General features: G+C 41.8%; 1 protein-coding gene across 1 annotated transcript in view; it reads right to left on the minus strand.

The window, feature by feature from the left end:
• Positions 1-3,214, minus strand: part of LOC136051907 (amine oxidase [flavin-containing] B-like) — a 51,118-nt gene extending 47,904 nt beyond the window's left edge. The window contains exon 1 of the mRNA XM_065741590.1: positions 3,124-3,214. Coding sequence (XP_065597662.1) covers positions 3,124-3,169 — 46 coding nt within the window. The 5' untranslated portion in view covers positions 3,170-3,214. The remainder of the gene's footprint in view (positions 1-3,123) is intronic.
• Positions 3,215-16,371: the final 13,157 nt, after the last annotated feature.

Consider the following 16,371-nt stretch of genomic DNA (forward strand, 5'->3'; position numbering starts at 1 on the left):
CTGTCACTGCAAGTTTTGAAATCTCCATGGAACTAATAACCTCCCTACATTTCCAATCTAAATATTCCTTAGTAACAAGCATAGTCCATAGTCTGTGGCTAAGTCTTTTCCCACATATGGGCAGTTCTTTTTAATCTACACCATTCACAGAAATGTTGAAGACTGCAGCAGTTTTGTCCATAAAACAGAACCTACCATTTAATAAAACCTCCTGTTGCTGTTCCTTGTCCTATCATTACATATCTCTGTAAAAAGCCCCTCTCCACCCCTCTTGTAGGCACCCTTTAAGTATTAGAAAGCCACAGTGAGGTCTGCCAGGAGTCTACTTCTTCAAACTGAACAAGCTCAGCTCTCAGCCCGTCTTCATAGGTGAGGTGCTCCAGCCCTCTGATCATCTTTGTGGCCTCCTCTGGACCCATTCCAACAGCTCCACATCCTGTGCCGAGGGCCCCAGGCCTGGATGGAATATCTCAGTGTAGAGGGGCAGGACCACCTCTCTCTACCTGTTGGCCACCTCTCTTTTGATGCAGCCCAGAAAACACCTGGCCTTCTGGGCTGCAAGCACGCACTGCTGGCTCATGCCTTATTTTTCATCTGTCAGTACCCCCAAGTCCTTCTTCACGTGGCTCCTCTCAATCCATTCATCACTCAGCCTGTATTCCTGTTAGGGATTGTTTCAACCTCAGTACAACACTTGGCATTTGGCCTTGCTGAACCTTCACCAGGTTCACATGGTCCCACCTCTCCAGCCTGTCAAAGTCCCTCGGGATGGAATCCTTTATCTCTGTCCTTTTAACTGCACTGCTTGGTGTCACCTCCGGACTTGCTGAGAGTGCAATTAATATCAAACCGTGTGAGAGCACTGCAAATGGACAGCTTGTGTTAGCCTTATAAAGTAAATAAATAGAAAACAGAGAGCTGAAAGTTGTCTCTGTAATGTTATTTTGCATTTCTGCATCAGTACAGCAGCCTTTTGTTTCTTCATTGATCAGCTTCTGTGCTCACTGTCATATCAGCCAACTCAACAACACAGCCTGAAGGACAGGGGAGCACTCTGCTCTTTTACATCAGTGCACCTACCAATGCCCGTCTCCCCTACAGGCAGAACAGCTATGCCTCTGTCATCTGCTCCTGGGACAGCTCAGAAACAGTGACTTTCTGAAGGAGATCAAATCTGGAGCATTAGTAAACCCAGTCACCAAAGCCTGATCCATTTAAAAAAATCATACACTTCATTCTCCAGTCAACAGGTGACCAGATCTCTGTAACAGCCTAGCATGCCACTTGAAGTTTTCAGTAAGGGCAAGGAGACACAAAAGCATGGTGTTACATGCACCTGGCTGCAAGTTCAATGATTTACAAAAAGCGTAAAGACAGAAGACAGAGGAAATTCATGAGTAACATATAGCAGCTACAGTAAATTGAAGAGAGTTAGTAATTTTTGTGTGTGTGTGTGTTTTTTCAAGCCTCTGTGTGGGAGCAGGAGAAAAGCTGCTACACCATGAACAGTAGTACTTCTCTTACAGAAGAAAGTAAATGGAAAATTGGTTCATTACAACCACATTACACTTGCTTCTGTCTGCAGGTAGAGAAGAGTGAAGCACGCAATTGAACACAACGCAGCACTGCTGCTCTGCTCTTAGAGCTCTTTCAGGAAAACATATGAAGTCTGTGCAAGCTTGCCATGAAAATATTCCCATGGCAACAATGAAAACCAAGGACATATTAAAATCTGTTACACTAACTCTGACTCCAACTCATTAAAGGGAAGGAACCTGTAGCACTGCCTCTGTACAAAAATGTGCCACTGAGGATTTAGAAGACATGAATAGATACCAGTGGTTAATCTTCTCTAATATTTTCACTATGAAACAAGGTGTAAGTTAAAAATTAGCCATAACAGCATGCTCATAATCAATTCTGTTCCACAAAACATTTTTTTTTTTTTTTGCTAACCACTTAAATACACTTTAAACATTTAATAATTATTCAGCAGTTTCTTATCACAGCACCATCCTCAGGAAAAGATATCAGAGTCTAAAGGCCCAGGCTGCTTATGGAAACAATCAGCTCTAAGGCACCACAGTGGGTAAGCCCTGTAGAACTAACACACCATTATCCACCTCATATTGTACATCTTCCTTCCATGGTGCTACACCTCAGCATAGTGGCTATGCAAAAATTCATTGGCCTTATACGAATAAGTAGGGGAAATTAAAAGACACGTTAAATAAATAGACAAGAAAGGATGATCTTACTGGGCTTTCCAACCTTAATGATTCTATGATTATATATGTTTTGCCATGCATTTCGATTAATTTGCTTGCAAAACAAGAGATGCTGCTTGGATCCGTGGACATGCATACTCATTATGCTCTAATGAAACTATCACACCATTAGCAGAGGAACTACCACACTGCATACCCTCCAACATGCACAGGACAAATAGCAGCTGCTTGATATGTCAAAGGTGCAGAAGAAAAAACAAAATAATCTATCACACATAACACAAGTTACATGAGCAAGGCTCATTCTGGGCACACGCAGCACTCCTCCAACAGGATTAGGCTAAAAAGCAAATTGCCACTGAGTGCAACAAAGCCCCCAGGCCTGCTGCTGCTTTCTGCAGGCTGCTGGTCTCACCTCCATCACACACGTACCGAGAAGGACTAGAAACCAGAGAAGTGACCCAGCTGCTTTCTGGCATTGTTCCTTTATGCTTCTACCTGCTCTAAACAGAAGACATCCCAACACTTGTATCAGTCATTTGGGACCAAGGGCCTCCACATGACATTCCTGGATTCAGCCTAAAAGCAACAGAGTGCATACCCGTCACCTGTCCCAAACTTCCAGGGGTAGGAATGACGTGGGTTTGGAGGATGTTGGGGGCTGGACAGCAGAGGAAATAGAAAATAAATAGATAAACAAAACAAAATAAAGTCTGCACAATGTGTCACACTACACTTCAGGACTCGCAAGCCGAGGCACCATCTCCACCCCCTTCCCCCTGTCTGCCCACGGCAGCACCCAGCTCCAGGGCGGGGACCACCGCACGGCACCGTCCCGGAGCCGCTGTCCTCACCGCCCGTCCGACGCTCAGCCCGCGGGCACTGCCGGACCCACCTGAGATGCCTCCCCCGATCACGACCACGTCGCATTTCTGTGCCATGGCGCTGCCCCCCACCCCTGCCTCTGTCTCCCGCCTTGTAGCGGCAGCGGCTCCGGACCGGCTCCGGTGGGTGGGTGGGCAGCACCGCCCCGCCCCGCGCGGCCGACGGCGCCGCCTCTCGCCGCCGCGGCTTTGGGGAACCCGCCTGGAGAGGCGGCGGGGCTGAGGCTGGTGCTCTCTTCCTGAAGGAGGCCACAGCACCTTGTCCTCGCCTATCTCCCGCAGGGTTGGGCCCCTGGGTGAAAGGAGAGAAGACGACTGGCTTTTTCACAAACAAGTGTCAACACTTTCGCCTTCGTTGACTGCAGCAAGTGCAGTCGTGTCCTTTGGAGGAGAATGGGAGGGAGGAAAATGTAGGACTTAGGAGGCAGAACGAAGATGGGTCTTAGCTCAACTGCCCGCAGTGTGAATCGTTTGGACGTGTCTCTTTTTTTCTTGCTGCCCTTGTCTTTATTGCTTGATTTTTATTGATACAATGTTTTAGGATGGCTGAGGATGAACTGGGACCTGGTGTTGCTACAGGCAGTGGAAAACATGTATGTACGTGTTTCAGAGAGATGCTGGGAGACGATTGCTGCTGATCACCAGATCTGCAGAGCTGTGTCGCCTCCAGATAGCCTATGGAGGACCCTGGGAGTTTTGTTTTCTATTCTTTTGCTTAATCGGTTGTTCTTGCGATTTTCTATAACTGTGGATGTGGATAGCAGTAACCATAGAATCACAGAACATCCTCCATTATGAGAGACCTGGTAAGGATCACCAAGTCCAGCTCCAGGCTTCACAAAGGGCCGTCTAAAAATCAGACCATACGTATGAGATCATTGTCCAGATAAGGAAATTTGCCTTCTTAAAAGCATCATAAATCTCTCCCTCTGAAAACAGTTTTTGAGGGTGTTATGTGCCATGCCTGAAACAGTGCTACCTGACTGATCATTTACATGAAGTTCCTTATTTTCAAGAGAAGTAGTTAACAGCAAAGTGATAAATAGGTCTCTACTAGTAACTTGAATATAAAAAGTTATTAGGAGGCTGCTGACACTGAATTAACAGAAGATGCAATTTTTGCATCAGAAATACACGTTCTTAATCTGAGAGAATCTGTCTGGTTCTAGCAGATTAAAGCAGACTCCTAGACCTCTTCATACTGAGGGACACACAATTATTAAATAGCTGCCAGTTGTAAATATTTTTTTTCAAATCCCATGTGAATTGTTGAATGCTGAGGAAAGCTGTTCCAAAAGCTGAAGAGGGTCTTTTTATTTTGGCAGTTATCAAGGGTAGATATGGTTACATCTGTTTCTAATGCCAAATGCCACAAATCACAACATCCACAATACTTAGGCTTGGGATTCTCCAGGACCCCATCTTCCCCCTGGGGCTCTAAGAAATGGTCAGTATTTTTTAAATATGAGTGTTTGAAACAGAGAAGGCTGTATTGTCTGCAATTGGATGATATGGTGTCATCCAATAGATCTCTAGAGTCATTTGAATGTCCACAGGACTGTCTGAAGGCAAGAAACCCTCAAAGGGCTGTTGTTGAGATACAATTAAGTGAACATCTGGGTCATTAAATCTGGTTTCCTGACAATGACGACACATAATCCTTCTGGTAAATAAATCTAGCTCTATTTAGAGCAAGCCAATCGCTCCTAAACCCAGGTCAGTTGTCTTTCCTCCTCTCTTTTCCAATAAATCCATTTCAAAGTTTCATTTCAAAAATGTTTACACAATGTTGCATTTAAACAGAGATCATATTCCCCCTTCTGTTTTCTTATTCACAGGGTTAACACTAGTCAAGCCCTTTAGCATCCACCAGCGCAGGGAGGCACGTTTAGTGAGCCTAATAGCTCTTTTCCACACCTGCCTTAGTCGAGTGTATTTATCTGCAACTTGTAGATGTAATCCTTATTAGGAGCCTCTTTGATGGCAAAAAGATTTGCTTATGCCTGGAAACATCTAATCATATTAGGATACTGTTTCTGTTTTATAATGGCCCCATTACTTCTCACAATTTAACAAAGGATTTTTTTCTACTCGGATTTTGGTGCGTTATCCTTTAAATGCATACTGTTGCAAGCAAAGCAAATTTCAGAGAAAACAGAAATTTCCACATTTTATCAGCTTGGAAGAGAACTCACCTGAGACCTGTACTGTTTGTATTGTTTCCATAAATTTTCTTGGACACTTAGACACTGTGGTAATAAGATAGCATAAATAGCTATACTGTCTGGTAGAAAATGTACTGGCAGCTGTGGAGTATCTTTTGAGAAATTAGTGGAAAGTTGATGGAGTAGGGGTCAAAGCCAAAGATCTCTAAACTTACAAAGACTAAGAGGTAGAATTCAGGCTCATGATTCATGACTGTCTGGCCAGTGGTTGGTAAAAACACAGCACAGCATTCTAAATTACACATCCACTCAGCTTCTACTCCTTATATAGCAGTACTTTTAATAAGCCAGCTTTCTGTTGTTTATGTTACTGTTTCTCTTCATCATCTTCAGCTGGAAAGTATCCACTTTAGGAACAGACGGTTTTCACTGCTGAAATTTCTTGCTGGCAGGTAATGCACATTGATATTGACTTTAATCAAAGTGACAGAATAGATTCCTCCATCAGCAGCAAGCTGTTTTAGCACCTGTTTCACCAAGGTGCTTCAGCAAGAGTGATATGATCAGTGCCAAGAATCCTGGGTCCAGATGCCAGCTCACACTGCACCAAGTCCATATAAGCAAGCTTTGGGCACTCATCCTATCTCCCACCCTTCCTCACCACCACCACCATTCCTTACTGCACAAGTAAGCAGCCTGAGCACACATGCTGTAATAATGCAGCTCCCACACCTTCATAACTAGTTGGGATACAAGGACTTATAGGTTTTAGTCTGCTTGAATGTCAGACAATCAGGCTCAGGAGCACAGTTTCTAGGCCTAGAAACAACCTTAAGGGGTCACAGTCACATACGGAAAAACAGGAAATAGAAAGATGACACACTGGTTGAGAAGAGTGAAATGGTACCTAGTGAATTTGAAGCTTGTGCGTCATTACTCATTTCTGATGGAGAATTCTTTGAAGGCACACTGAACACTGCCTTCTACTTCTCTTTATTCTGCAACCAGATCATGCAGCTCTTCCAGTTAGCATTTTAGTTTCTATTAAATATTGACATTACAGAAAATAGGCATACATTTTTACATAATTTCAATTTCTCTGGAACAATTGATGCATAAATTGTGAACATACATGTCAGTGCTTTTTAAATACTGTGCAATTAAATGAGCGTGGGCTCCATGCCTGGCTTTCAAATAAATGAAAGCTCTTGCAAGGAGGCTCAGAAGGTTGTCTAGTCTCTCCCTTTGCCTTAAAGCATCATCAGCCAAAACCAAAATGTATCTTGATTAACAGAGAATGTTAACCTGAGAGCCTAAATACTAGCAGCCAGGATTTTGAATCCAGCATAAAACAGTATGACACTAATCTAAAGCTAATAAGCCAAGCCTGGATATTTTATCAGCCAGATTCCTTTCCAAGTAAGACTGAGTAATAAATATGAAACCTGCAACATTAAGCCCATTAGTAAACTTGAAGTATAAATATAAATATGCTTCTCTTGAGCGCAAAGAGCCATAGTACAAGACCAGAACAAGGGTCTGAATAGCAAGACTGTAGAATCATAGAATGGCTTGGGATGGAATGGACCTCAAAGATCATCTAGTTCCAAACCACTGCCACATGCAGGGTTACCACCCTCTAAAGATGCAGCAAGGATGGCTGCTGCCTGGGGCCTGGACCTTGGAGGCTCCCCATTGGGTTGGCTGGGGCAGAACTTGGTAACCAGGGCCTGTCCCACCACCCCACTAGGGGCAGGGCACTATAGGCACCAGGGCAGCCCCATTCCCTGTCTTCTCCCTTGGGACAAGCAAAGGCTGGGCCAGGACATGAGCCTATGTGGAAGCCCACTTGAGCAGAGGCCATGGCAGGGCAGGGCAGACAGAAGTTCAGAGCATATGAGGAAATAAAATACTTAATCCATTAATGTATATCCTCATTGTCTAGTTATGTCTTCTCCCCAGTGTATCATTTAATGCTTAATTCCCTAACTGTTAGTGGTGAAATAATCCATCGTCACTATTATAACTCATGTTCTTCTACTGCAGAAAAAGAAAACAAACATATAGGGAGATGCTCTGGAAACACCTACAATGCAAACTTAGGGAAGAGCTGAAGTAAAGAACAGGCTATCAGATATAAGTATGGGGTTATTACCACTGAGGAAGTTAATGAAGTTTTAGTGAAAAAACCTAGAAGAAAAGAGAAATCACTGCAAATCTTCTCTGGAAGCTTACCACTTGGGTTGTTTTGTACAGATCATAAGGTCTTGTCCTTGCTTCTGCAAAAGAGGCTGTGAACCAATCAGGACAGATTGGTTCTTTTATAGAGGCTAGGGCTTCATCTGCAAAGGCTCTGTGTCCTGGTCATCCTCCCCGCCTTTTATTGGTGTCCCTCCACGTCCTGAGGCAAAGCTGATACATCTCCTTGAACAGACAGAGAACCCCTTTATACAGGAAGGCCTTGCTAATTATTAAAATCATGGCAAGGATGTTACACACCCATTCAACAGTCAGTCAGTTGTCTGCTGTACCAGAATCAAGTTTTTATCCTATAATTGCCCTTTGCACTATGTATTTTCTAAACAATCAAAATGGAAGCCCTGTAAAGTGCAGTGTTTAATCCAAATATTCCTCTGCTAAATCCTGTGGGATCAGTGCTTGATCCTGTTCCTTGAGGCTTTGGGTAGTGTTTCCATGATCATGTTATTTTTCTTTCTGATGTACGCACAGGTTTTTTCTTCTCAAACCTGGGCTTACTCCAAAATTTTTAACTGCCTTATAAATCCCCAAATACAGCTCCTCATCATTTTTTCCTTATGTACTTCTTTTAACACATATTCATAAATGACAGATCTCTTCCAGAGAACAAAACGTACATATGAACGCACTTGTTATCTCCTTACTAGTTTAAAATCAGTTCAATCTAGATCTAAGACTGTTGGGCTTTTTGAGTTGTCTTCTCATTATTTTTTGTCTAGGATAATAAGTTTCAGCTGGATTTTTTTTTTATTTTTATTTTTTGTCTCATCTCACATTTGCCATGATCAGGATTTTGGTTTTATGGAGTGGCCAGCATGTAGTTGCTGTTACTGTATTTCAGAAAGGATAGCTTTTGGAAGAGATCGGAACTAGGCAGGATAATTTAAAATGCTGCTGCTTTGCAGAGCGGAGAAAACAGCTGAACAACATCAGGGGACATTGTGTCATTCTCATTCAGTGTAGGGAGATCGATTTTCTTGTTGCTGGTATCTACACTGAATAGAGTTGTCAGGGATGTAGAGCAACTTCAACTGTTTTACCTAAAGACCACACCTACCTGATCCCAACTCTATCTTCATGAACTACAATCTTGACTTTCAGTAACATCTAAAATATATATCACTTAGTATGTGGCATGAAAAAGTGTGTTTTGATTCTGGGAAGTGTGTCATGTTCAAATACCTAACCCTACTGTCTGCATGCTTGGGAAAAGGTCTGTGGTGATGTTCCAACTTCTGGCAATCATCATTTAACAGCAGGTGAAGAAAAAATCAAGGCATGCCTTCTGCATTTTCTCTGTTGCAATTAAAACCTTGGTCCTGAGCCACCAGACACATCTCCCTGCTTGCCTCCTTTTAGTAGGTGATCATTGCTTTCTATGATGAGGAATGGTTAATGTCTGACGATAATATGGCAGGCTTCTCCTTCATAATTCATCATATGCTGGTACTTGCAGCCTCTTCCTGTGATGTAGTAGGATGCTCAGCAAAGCTGTTTTCATTTGCTTTAACTGTGCAGTCATCCTTTTATTTTAAATGTTCTATTGGAACTCGATGCCCTGGGATCAGACTATGTTTCATTTTCTACCCAGATTTCAGTTCCTACGCTTACTGAAGTCTTCTTCCCTAATACTTCTTCCATCTGTCTCATTTTGCATCATTTTCTTCAGGTTCCCGATTGCTGGCACTCTCTACTGTTCCAAATGAGACTGAACTTTCTCAGTCTTATTCCTGTTACTTGCATGTATCTGCAGTGTAAGCATGAGAGTCAGGGGAACTGCTGCATGAGTTCTCACTTATGTTGCTCACAGAGGTAGTGCAGCTGTGGGTTGGTTCACATGCTATGTCTCTCTGCCAGTTTGGAGACAGGTCACAAAATAAGTGTGGATTTTTTTAGTATTGCGAAATGAAGTACATGAGGCTAGTTTCTAGCCATCTGCAACTTCTGCCACATCTTTTGCTTGTATTTACTAATGACCAACTTATTTTGTGATGTTTATCTATTGACCACTGGAGTTAGTGGAAAGATTCATTCTGACATCTGTTTTCTGTGAACCCATTTTGGGGTCTCTTTTACTATTCTAAAACTTCTGGCTTAAAAAATAAAAAGTTTGTTATCCCTGTATTATTTTAGCTGAGAAGAATGTTAATTTGTTTAAGCAGCTTGCTGGGGTTAGGCAGACTTTTATCTAAGACAAGTTTCTGGAACTGATACTTGCCTGAAGATACATAGACAGATGTATGAAAAGCATCACATCTGGTAATTCTTATGGCAAACAAATGCAGCTTTTATGTTGTGTCAGTATGGTGAAGCCACTGAAGCAGTCAAGTCTTAGGAATTCAGTCATAAAAGCCTTAGTGCTGACGTAAGATTCTAATAAATCAAGTATATTTGCATACTTTCATACTTGGAGAATATGTATTGTCAATTCCAGAGAGAAATGGCCTTTTGAATATTGGCTAGTGATTTCAAATACTCTTAGCTCATTAGAATTTCATCTGGGATTTACTGACCAACAAAAATAGTAGAGAATAAGCAAAGTAAATACATCAGGATTAATTAACTGATATTTTCACAGGAGACTTTGAAATGGTAAATATTATAAACCACGAGCCTTGTTTAATGAAGGAATTCATTCTGAATTGAGATTCCTTGATACTGGCACACAGAAGTTGCATCTCTTATACTTTTTACCCACTGGCGTTTAGTGCATTACAAGAAATCCCTGCCTTGGCAAAAAGCTGCAGGTTTTCCTTCAAATAAGGTGCTGTACGATGTGGAGTAGTGATCCTTTCCACATCTGCTAGACTTTGTGCTCTGTAGATCTGGTCCCATGGTGAGTGGTGAGAGATCTTGTAGAATTTAGCATGTAACCATTGACTTATATACCCTGGACTCAAATTCTTAAGACCCTCTGACTCTGCCCTTGAGCTTTCTCACAGGGAAAGCCAGAACCATTTTCTAGGTTCAGGGCTAGCTACAGAACTGGGCTGGCCAGTAGTGTCTGCATTTACTCAGGCTGATGAAAGGTCAGAGATGAAATTGCAGGTTTTGCATTTTCAGTGTGCTGATGGACCAGACTTCCTGAAGCCAGGATGATGGCTACATTTGTACTATTGCAAATGATGCCGATACTGAACACATCACTACTCCATGTGAGGAAACAGTAATACAGGAGTTGTAGAAAAACGCAGCACAATATACTTAATTGTTTTTGCTCATATCAGTCTTTCCTGCCATTCTAAATAGAAATGTAGATGGTAGTCAAGTCTTTAACGACAGAGTTCTCCAAGGGTGCTCACCTGTATGCTAAATGTTTGGTTTATCTCTCTCAAGATCATGTCTAGAATTTTCCATGTCATGTTTTCCATTGCAATAAGCCTCTGTAAAAGTAAATGGTACTGATGGATTATATACTGGGCTCAGAATTTATATTTCAAGTTCTCATCTTGTTATAATATGGTAGTGTTGTAATACCTAAATCCATAGTCGTTTGTTGTGCTTGAAAGAGGTCACAGATGCATACAAGACTTTAGCTATGAGCAGTACACAGTGAAATGCATGTAAAACTTCGATGAAGGACTTTGTGATGTACGAGGTTAAGATAGAACAACTGCTGGCACAGGTACTATAGATGTGTGAATGCTGTGACTTTTCATTGACCCAGATACAGAACATGGTCATGGCAGCTGTTTGATAATGATTGATTTCTTCACTACATGAAGTTGTTTGTTTTCACTTAACTCTAAAAAGTGTTTGTGATAACAGCTTATGCAAGGTACCCAGAGCTCCCTATGAGTGTTGACCACAGAAACAGGTACAGCACCTGTGGAGAGGGCACACTCTAATAAAGGTAAGTGCAGGCTCAGAATGCAGTTCCTCCTCTATGGACAGTCTTGCTGGCATACAATAGATCTTCCATGGCCAGAGTACACTCACTGATGAATCTGGGGAGTTTTTAAAACTTGGAGATACTGGATCCTGGCTCTGGGATTTACATTTTAAAATGGAACTGAGCATTCAGGCACTTCTTCAGAAAAATATTTCCTCAAATGGCAACGATTAGATAATACAAAGCCATGGGCAATTTTGAAAAAAAGTGCATAAGTGCAATTTAAAAAAAAGTGGTTTCCAAAATTCATAGCTTGCTTGTCTTTATCATTTCACTGTCGGGGAAATGCATCATGAACAGGGACCTATTACAGAGATAATGGGGTTGCTTACAAGTCACCAAATAATGTCATTCCAAATTTTAAAAGAAATGACTTTTTGTACCCTGTAAATGAATTCTGAGGAACTGTTTGTCTTCAAAGCATGGTGTTCTGTGAGACTGTGGCAAGAGATCTGCAGATGATCACAGAGCTAATGCCTTCCAATTAGAATTCTGCACTAAAGAGGCATGATTGCCTACAGAAAATCTGAGAGGTAACATGGGTCTGAAGGATCATGGATCTGGAAATCACTATGTGAAGAATGCCAGAGTTCTTATCCTCTGGTGCTAAGGGGGACTGAAGGCAAAATATAAATGACTATTAATGTCTTCAGGCAGCTTAATGATACAGCAGAAAATGGAAATGATGTCATTAATTCCTAAGTATAGAGCAACATTCTTTCTGAGAGCAATTATTTTGATTATGATTAGACATTTAAAAAAATAATGCTTTTCTGTCCACGTGTGTGTCTGTCTTTCTCTGGCTGATGAGAAGTGTCTGTTTCAGTTCTATCCACTGGAAACAGTGTTAGACTTCAGTGTCTTACTGTAGAGTAATACTTCCAGAACTTACAGCAGGTCCAGAGGAGCACCCCAAAGATTATCAAAGTGCTGGAGCACATCCCCTACAAGGACAGACTGAGAGAGCTGGGGCTATTCAGCCTGGAGAAGAGAAGGCTGCAAAAAGACCTTATAGCAGCCTTCCAGTACCGGAAGGGGGCCTACAGGAAAGCTGGGGAGGGATTTTTTATAAGGGCTTGTAGTGACAGGACAAGAAGAAATGGTTTTAAACTGGAAGAGCATAGAGTTAGACTAGATATTAGGAAGAAATTATTCACTGTGAGGGTGGTGAGGCACTGGAACAGGTTGTCCAATGAGGTTGTCTATGCACCCTCCCTGGAAGCATTCATGGCCAGGCTGGATGGGGCTTTGAGCAATCTGGTCTATTGGGAGGTGTCCTTCCCTATAGCAGGGGGTAGGAACTACATGATCTTACAGGTCCCTTCCAACCCAAACCATTCTATGACTCTATGACACACAGACGTAAGCTATAGCTTGAATTCCATACATGCCATTTACAACATAATAGTTTATTTCAAAGAAAAGCTGTCACCAAATGTATTCTGCAGCTGGCACTATTGCCATCTTATTCTGCATTAGAATTAGTCATCAGCCATATTTATTTTAGTTGTATTTCAACAACATTCATGTTCTACAATAGGAATTCCTTTTAAATATCTCTAACAGCAATAAATATCAGAGATGAATATTGGAAGAACAGCAATTGTTATTACAGTCTTCATGATTGCTAGTTACTTCATCTTGCTAGCATTTTGATTTGTGTTCAATGTAAGACAAATTGCATTGGCACTATTTGTTTCTGGACAAGCCAGAAAAAGGTTGATATGTCTCAGCTATGTTATGAAAAACCTGTTTGTTTTCTTTCATACGAACAGTATGGTCTTTTTTTACATTCTCTTGACAGTATTTTTTAAAAATAATGAACGTGATAGAACAACTCAGTTTAAAAGGGATAGAACAACCCAGTCTAAATGTATGAAGCAACAATATGGAAAATCTGCTATAAATTATTTTTTCTATATGAGAATATTTTTTTCTGTATGTGTCTAGCTCCAGTAGTTTTGTCTGAGTCTCAGAGATGATTTGTAATTCAATGAAATCTGAAATAAACTTCACAATACAATTAAAAGTGATGTTCTGGTTATTTTTGTATTTATGAAGCCTCAGAGCATGAACACATATCCAATACCTAGTTCTCAGTGCAGAAAAAAATTCAGTGTTGGCATTTGAAAAGGCCATGGCAATTAAGTGAGATATAGATGAAGTATTGTACTGGCTGGTGTATACTTTTCCAGAAAGTTCATAACCTTAGTGATGTTGAGACAGCTTACTGATGAAGCACTCTTCAAGGAAAGGATAATAATGTTAACCTATCTCCTTGTTTATTTATATTGGTAATATTCCAGATCACAGTCCTTGTCCAGACTGTCTTGTAAAGAGCATTTGTGTTCCCCTGAAGACTCTGTAACTTCAATCTCTTTGTGACTGAAGGACTTGTACTTGTTACAATAATGAGATTACCAATCACCCAATTTCCATCTTGCCTCTCACTTGCCAACCAGCCTGTAAAATTTAGCAGGAGGGTACTAATCATCAGGCAACACAGAGCTGCTCATTGCTTTGTAGGCTTAAAACTAACAGAACCATAGAATCACTAAGACTGGAAAAGACCTCCAAGATCCCACTGTCTACCTACCACCAATATTTCCCCACTAATGTGCATCAGTATGACATCTAAACATTTCTTGAGAACCTCCAGGAATACCTGGACACTACCTTCCTGGGCTGCCCGTTCTAGTACCTGACCACTCTCTCAGAGAAATATTTCCTAACCTCCATCCTGAACCTCCTCTGGTGCAACTTGAGGCCATTTCCTCTAGTCCTATTGTTCGTTAGATGGAGGAAGAGACCAATCTCCACCTCACCACAACCTCCCATCATTTAGTTGTAGAGAGTGATAAGGTCTCCCTTGAGCCTCTGCTTCTCCAAACTGAACAATCCCAGTTCCCTCAGCTGCACCCCATAAGACTTATGCTCCAGACCCCTCACTAGCTTTGTTGCCTTTCTCTAGACATGCTTCAGGGCCTCAATGCATTTCTTGTGATGGACCCAAAACTGAACATAATACTGAAGGTGCAGCCTCAGCTGGGCTAAGTAGAAATGAGAAAGTGTGCTGTGGCACAACTTTATCTAGTATGGTGAAGTATTCTAAAAACTATGCCTCTCTCCTTCCTCAAGCTACTGACAATCTGACCCTTTTTTACCCCTCCAAATTTGTCTTCGAATTTAGAACAGGGCATTTTACTGTTGCTTAGGTTGAAAGCAAGATGTTCTGGTATCACTGGTAGGTAAATAGATAGGAAATCAAGGAATACAGAAGTATAATTCGCTCTGCAAGTTGAGGTTGGAATGGTGGGATGTGTAGAGTAGGAAGAAAGTATAGAAGAGCTCTTTTTGAAAGTTGAATTTCTAGTTTGGGTTAGGTCTAGTGTAAAACTTATTGATACTTTGTTCTAAGTTAAACTGCCCAGGGGTCCTACCTGAACTGGGAGGTATAGCACTGTACCAGAGATGCACACACAACAAATCTTGCAGTGAATGGTAGAGATTCCTCACACATCTTAACCTTGGCTCCTCGCCTTTACTGGAGACTCCAAGGAGGCTATTGCCCTGATACTCAGTGTAGTTGCCTATTCTCAATGGAACCATTGCATATATCTTGCATTTTCTTGCATTGTAGTTAGAGGTCATATACCTGTTCCTTATCACTGCCTTCTTCCCTCAAAATATTTTCTCTAGGGTTGTTTTTTGAGATTTTGGGACACAGTCTTCCCCACCTTTTTGCCATTTTCTTCCCTATATATCATTATGGCTGTAAAGGCAGAACCTCTCTGTATTCTCTTCGAAATTAAGACATCTTATTTCTTTCAGCCCTGAGAATGTATTTGAGACCAATAGCATATCTTTTTATTGCTGGACCATTGCAGCGAGGGTAGATTAATATTTATAGTGTCTGTGTCAAGAACTGATAGAGTCATGGAGTCATAGAATATCCCAAATCAAAACAGACCCACAAGGATCATCAAGTCCAACTCTGAGCTCCACGTAAGACCACTCAAAATTCAAACCCTATGTCTGAGAGTGTTGTCCAGACACTTCCTGAACTCCTGCACTATGAGCATCCTGTGCCATGCCCACTGCCCTCTGGTGCAGATCCTGTCCCTAACCTCCAGCTGCCCCTCCCCTGACACAGCTCCATGCTGTTCTCTCGGGCCCTGGCACTGTCACCAGAAATCAGAGCTCAGCATTGCTCCTCTACTCCTTCCATGAGCAGTTGCATGCCACCATGAGGCCTCCCCTCAGCTTCCTCTGCTCTGGGCTGAGTAAACCAAGGCACCTCAGCTGCTCCCCATATGCCTTGCGCTTCAGACCTTTCACCATCTTTGCATCCTCTTTTGGATGCTCTGTAAAAAGTTTTATGTCCCTCTAATATTATGGCACCCAAACAGAATTTTTGAGGTGAGGCTACACCATGGCAGAGTAGACTCTGGAATTCCATGACTTCGAGTCTCTGGAAATTTCTAAGCCTCTTGGACATGTGACAAATGTTTTAAGGACTTTGGAAAGTGTAGAGTATAAATAAGAAGAGAAGCAGAAAATGTAACCAGGGGAAACAGAATCAAGTCACTCTTTGAAGGAAAATGTAGGGAAAAAAGGTAAAAGCACATGGAGATAGGTATGTTCAAGATTTTGAGTTTAATCTGTCTCCACGCCAGCTCTACAGGCATCTGCAGTGGGCTTTGAGAGCTCATGCTCACAGCTACAAGCAAACATTTTATTTCCTCTTGCCAAAGAGCAGTCAGATTAAATAGTCTACCTTAGCCTGCACATTAAGAAGTCAAATGTTGCCAGGCCTCTGCAGGCTACCCCATTATGTGTGGGGGGGAAAGGTACATTTATTTTAGCAAAATGTTGCAGCTCTGCTGTGTTTTTATCTCAGTTTTGATGTCAGTTCATGAGAAATTTTGCTTTTCTTCTTTCCA

This window comes from Cyrtonyx montezumae, unplaced genomic scaffold (genome assembly GCF_038088225.1).
Source record: "Cyrtonyx montezumae isolate F1298 unplaced genomic scaffold, pur_monq_1.0 scaffold_3, whole genome shotgun sequence".
NCBI classification, from domain to species: domain Eukaryota; kingdom Metazoa; phylum Chordata; class Aves; order Galliformes; family Odontophoridae; genus Cyrtonyx; species Cyrtonyx montezumae.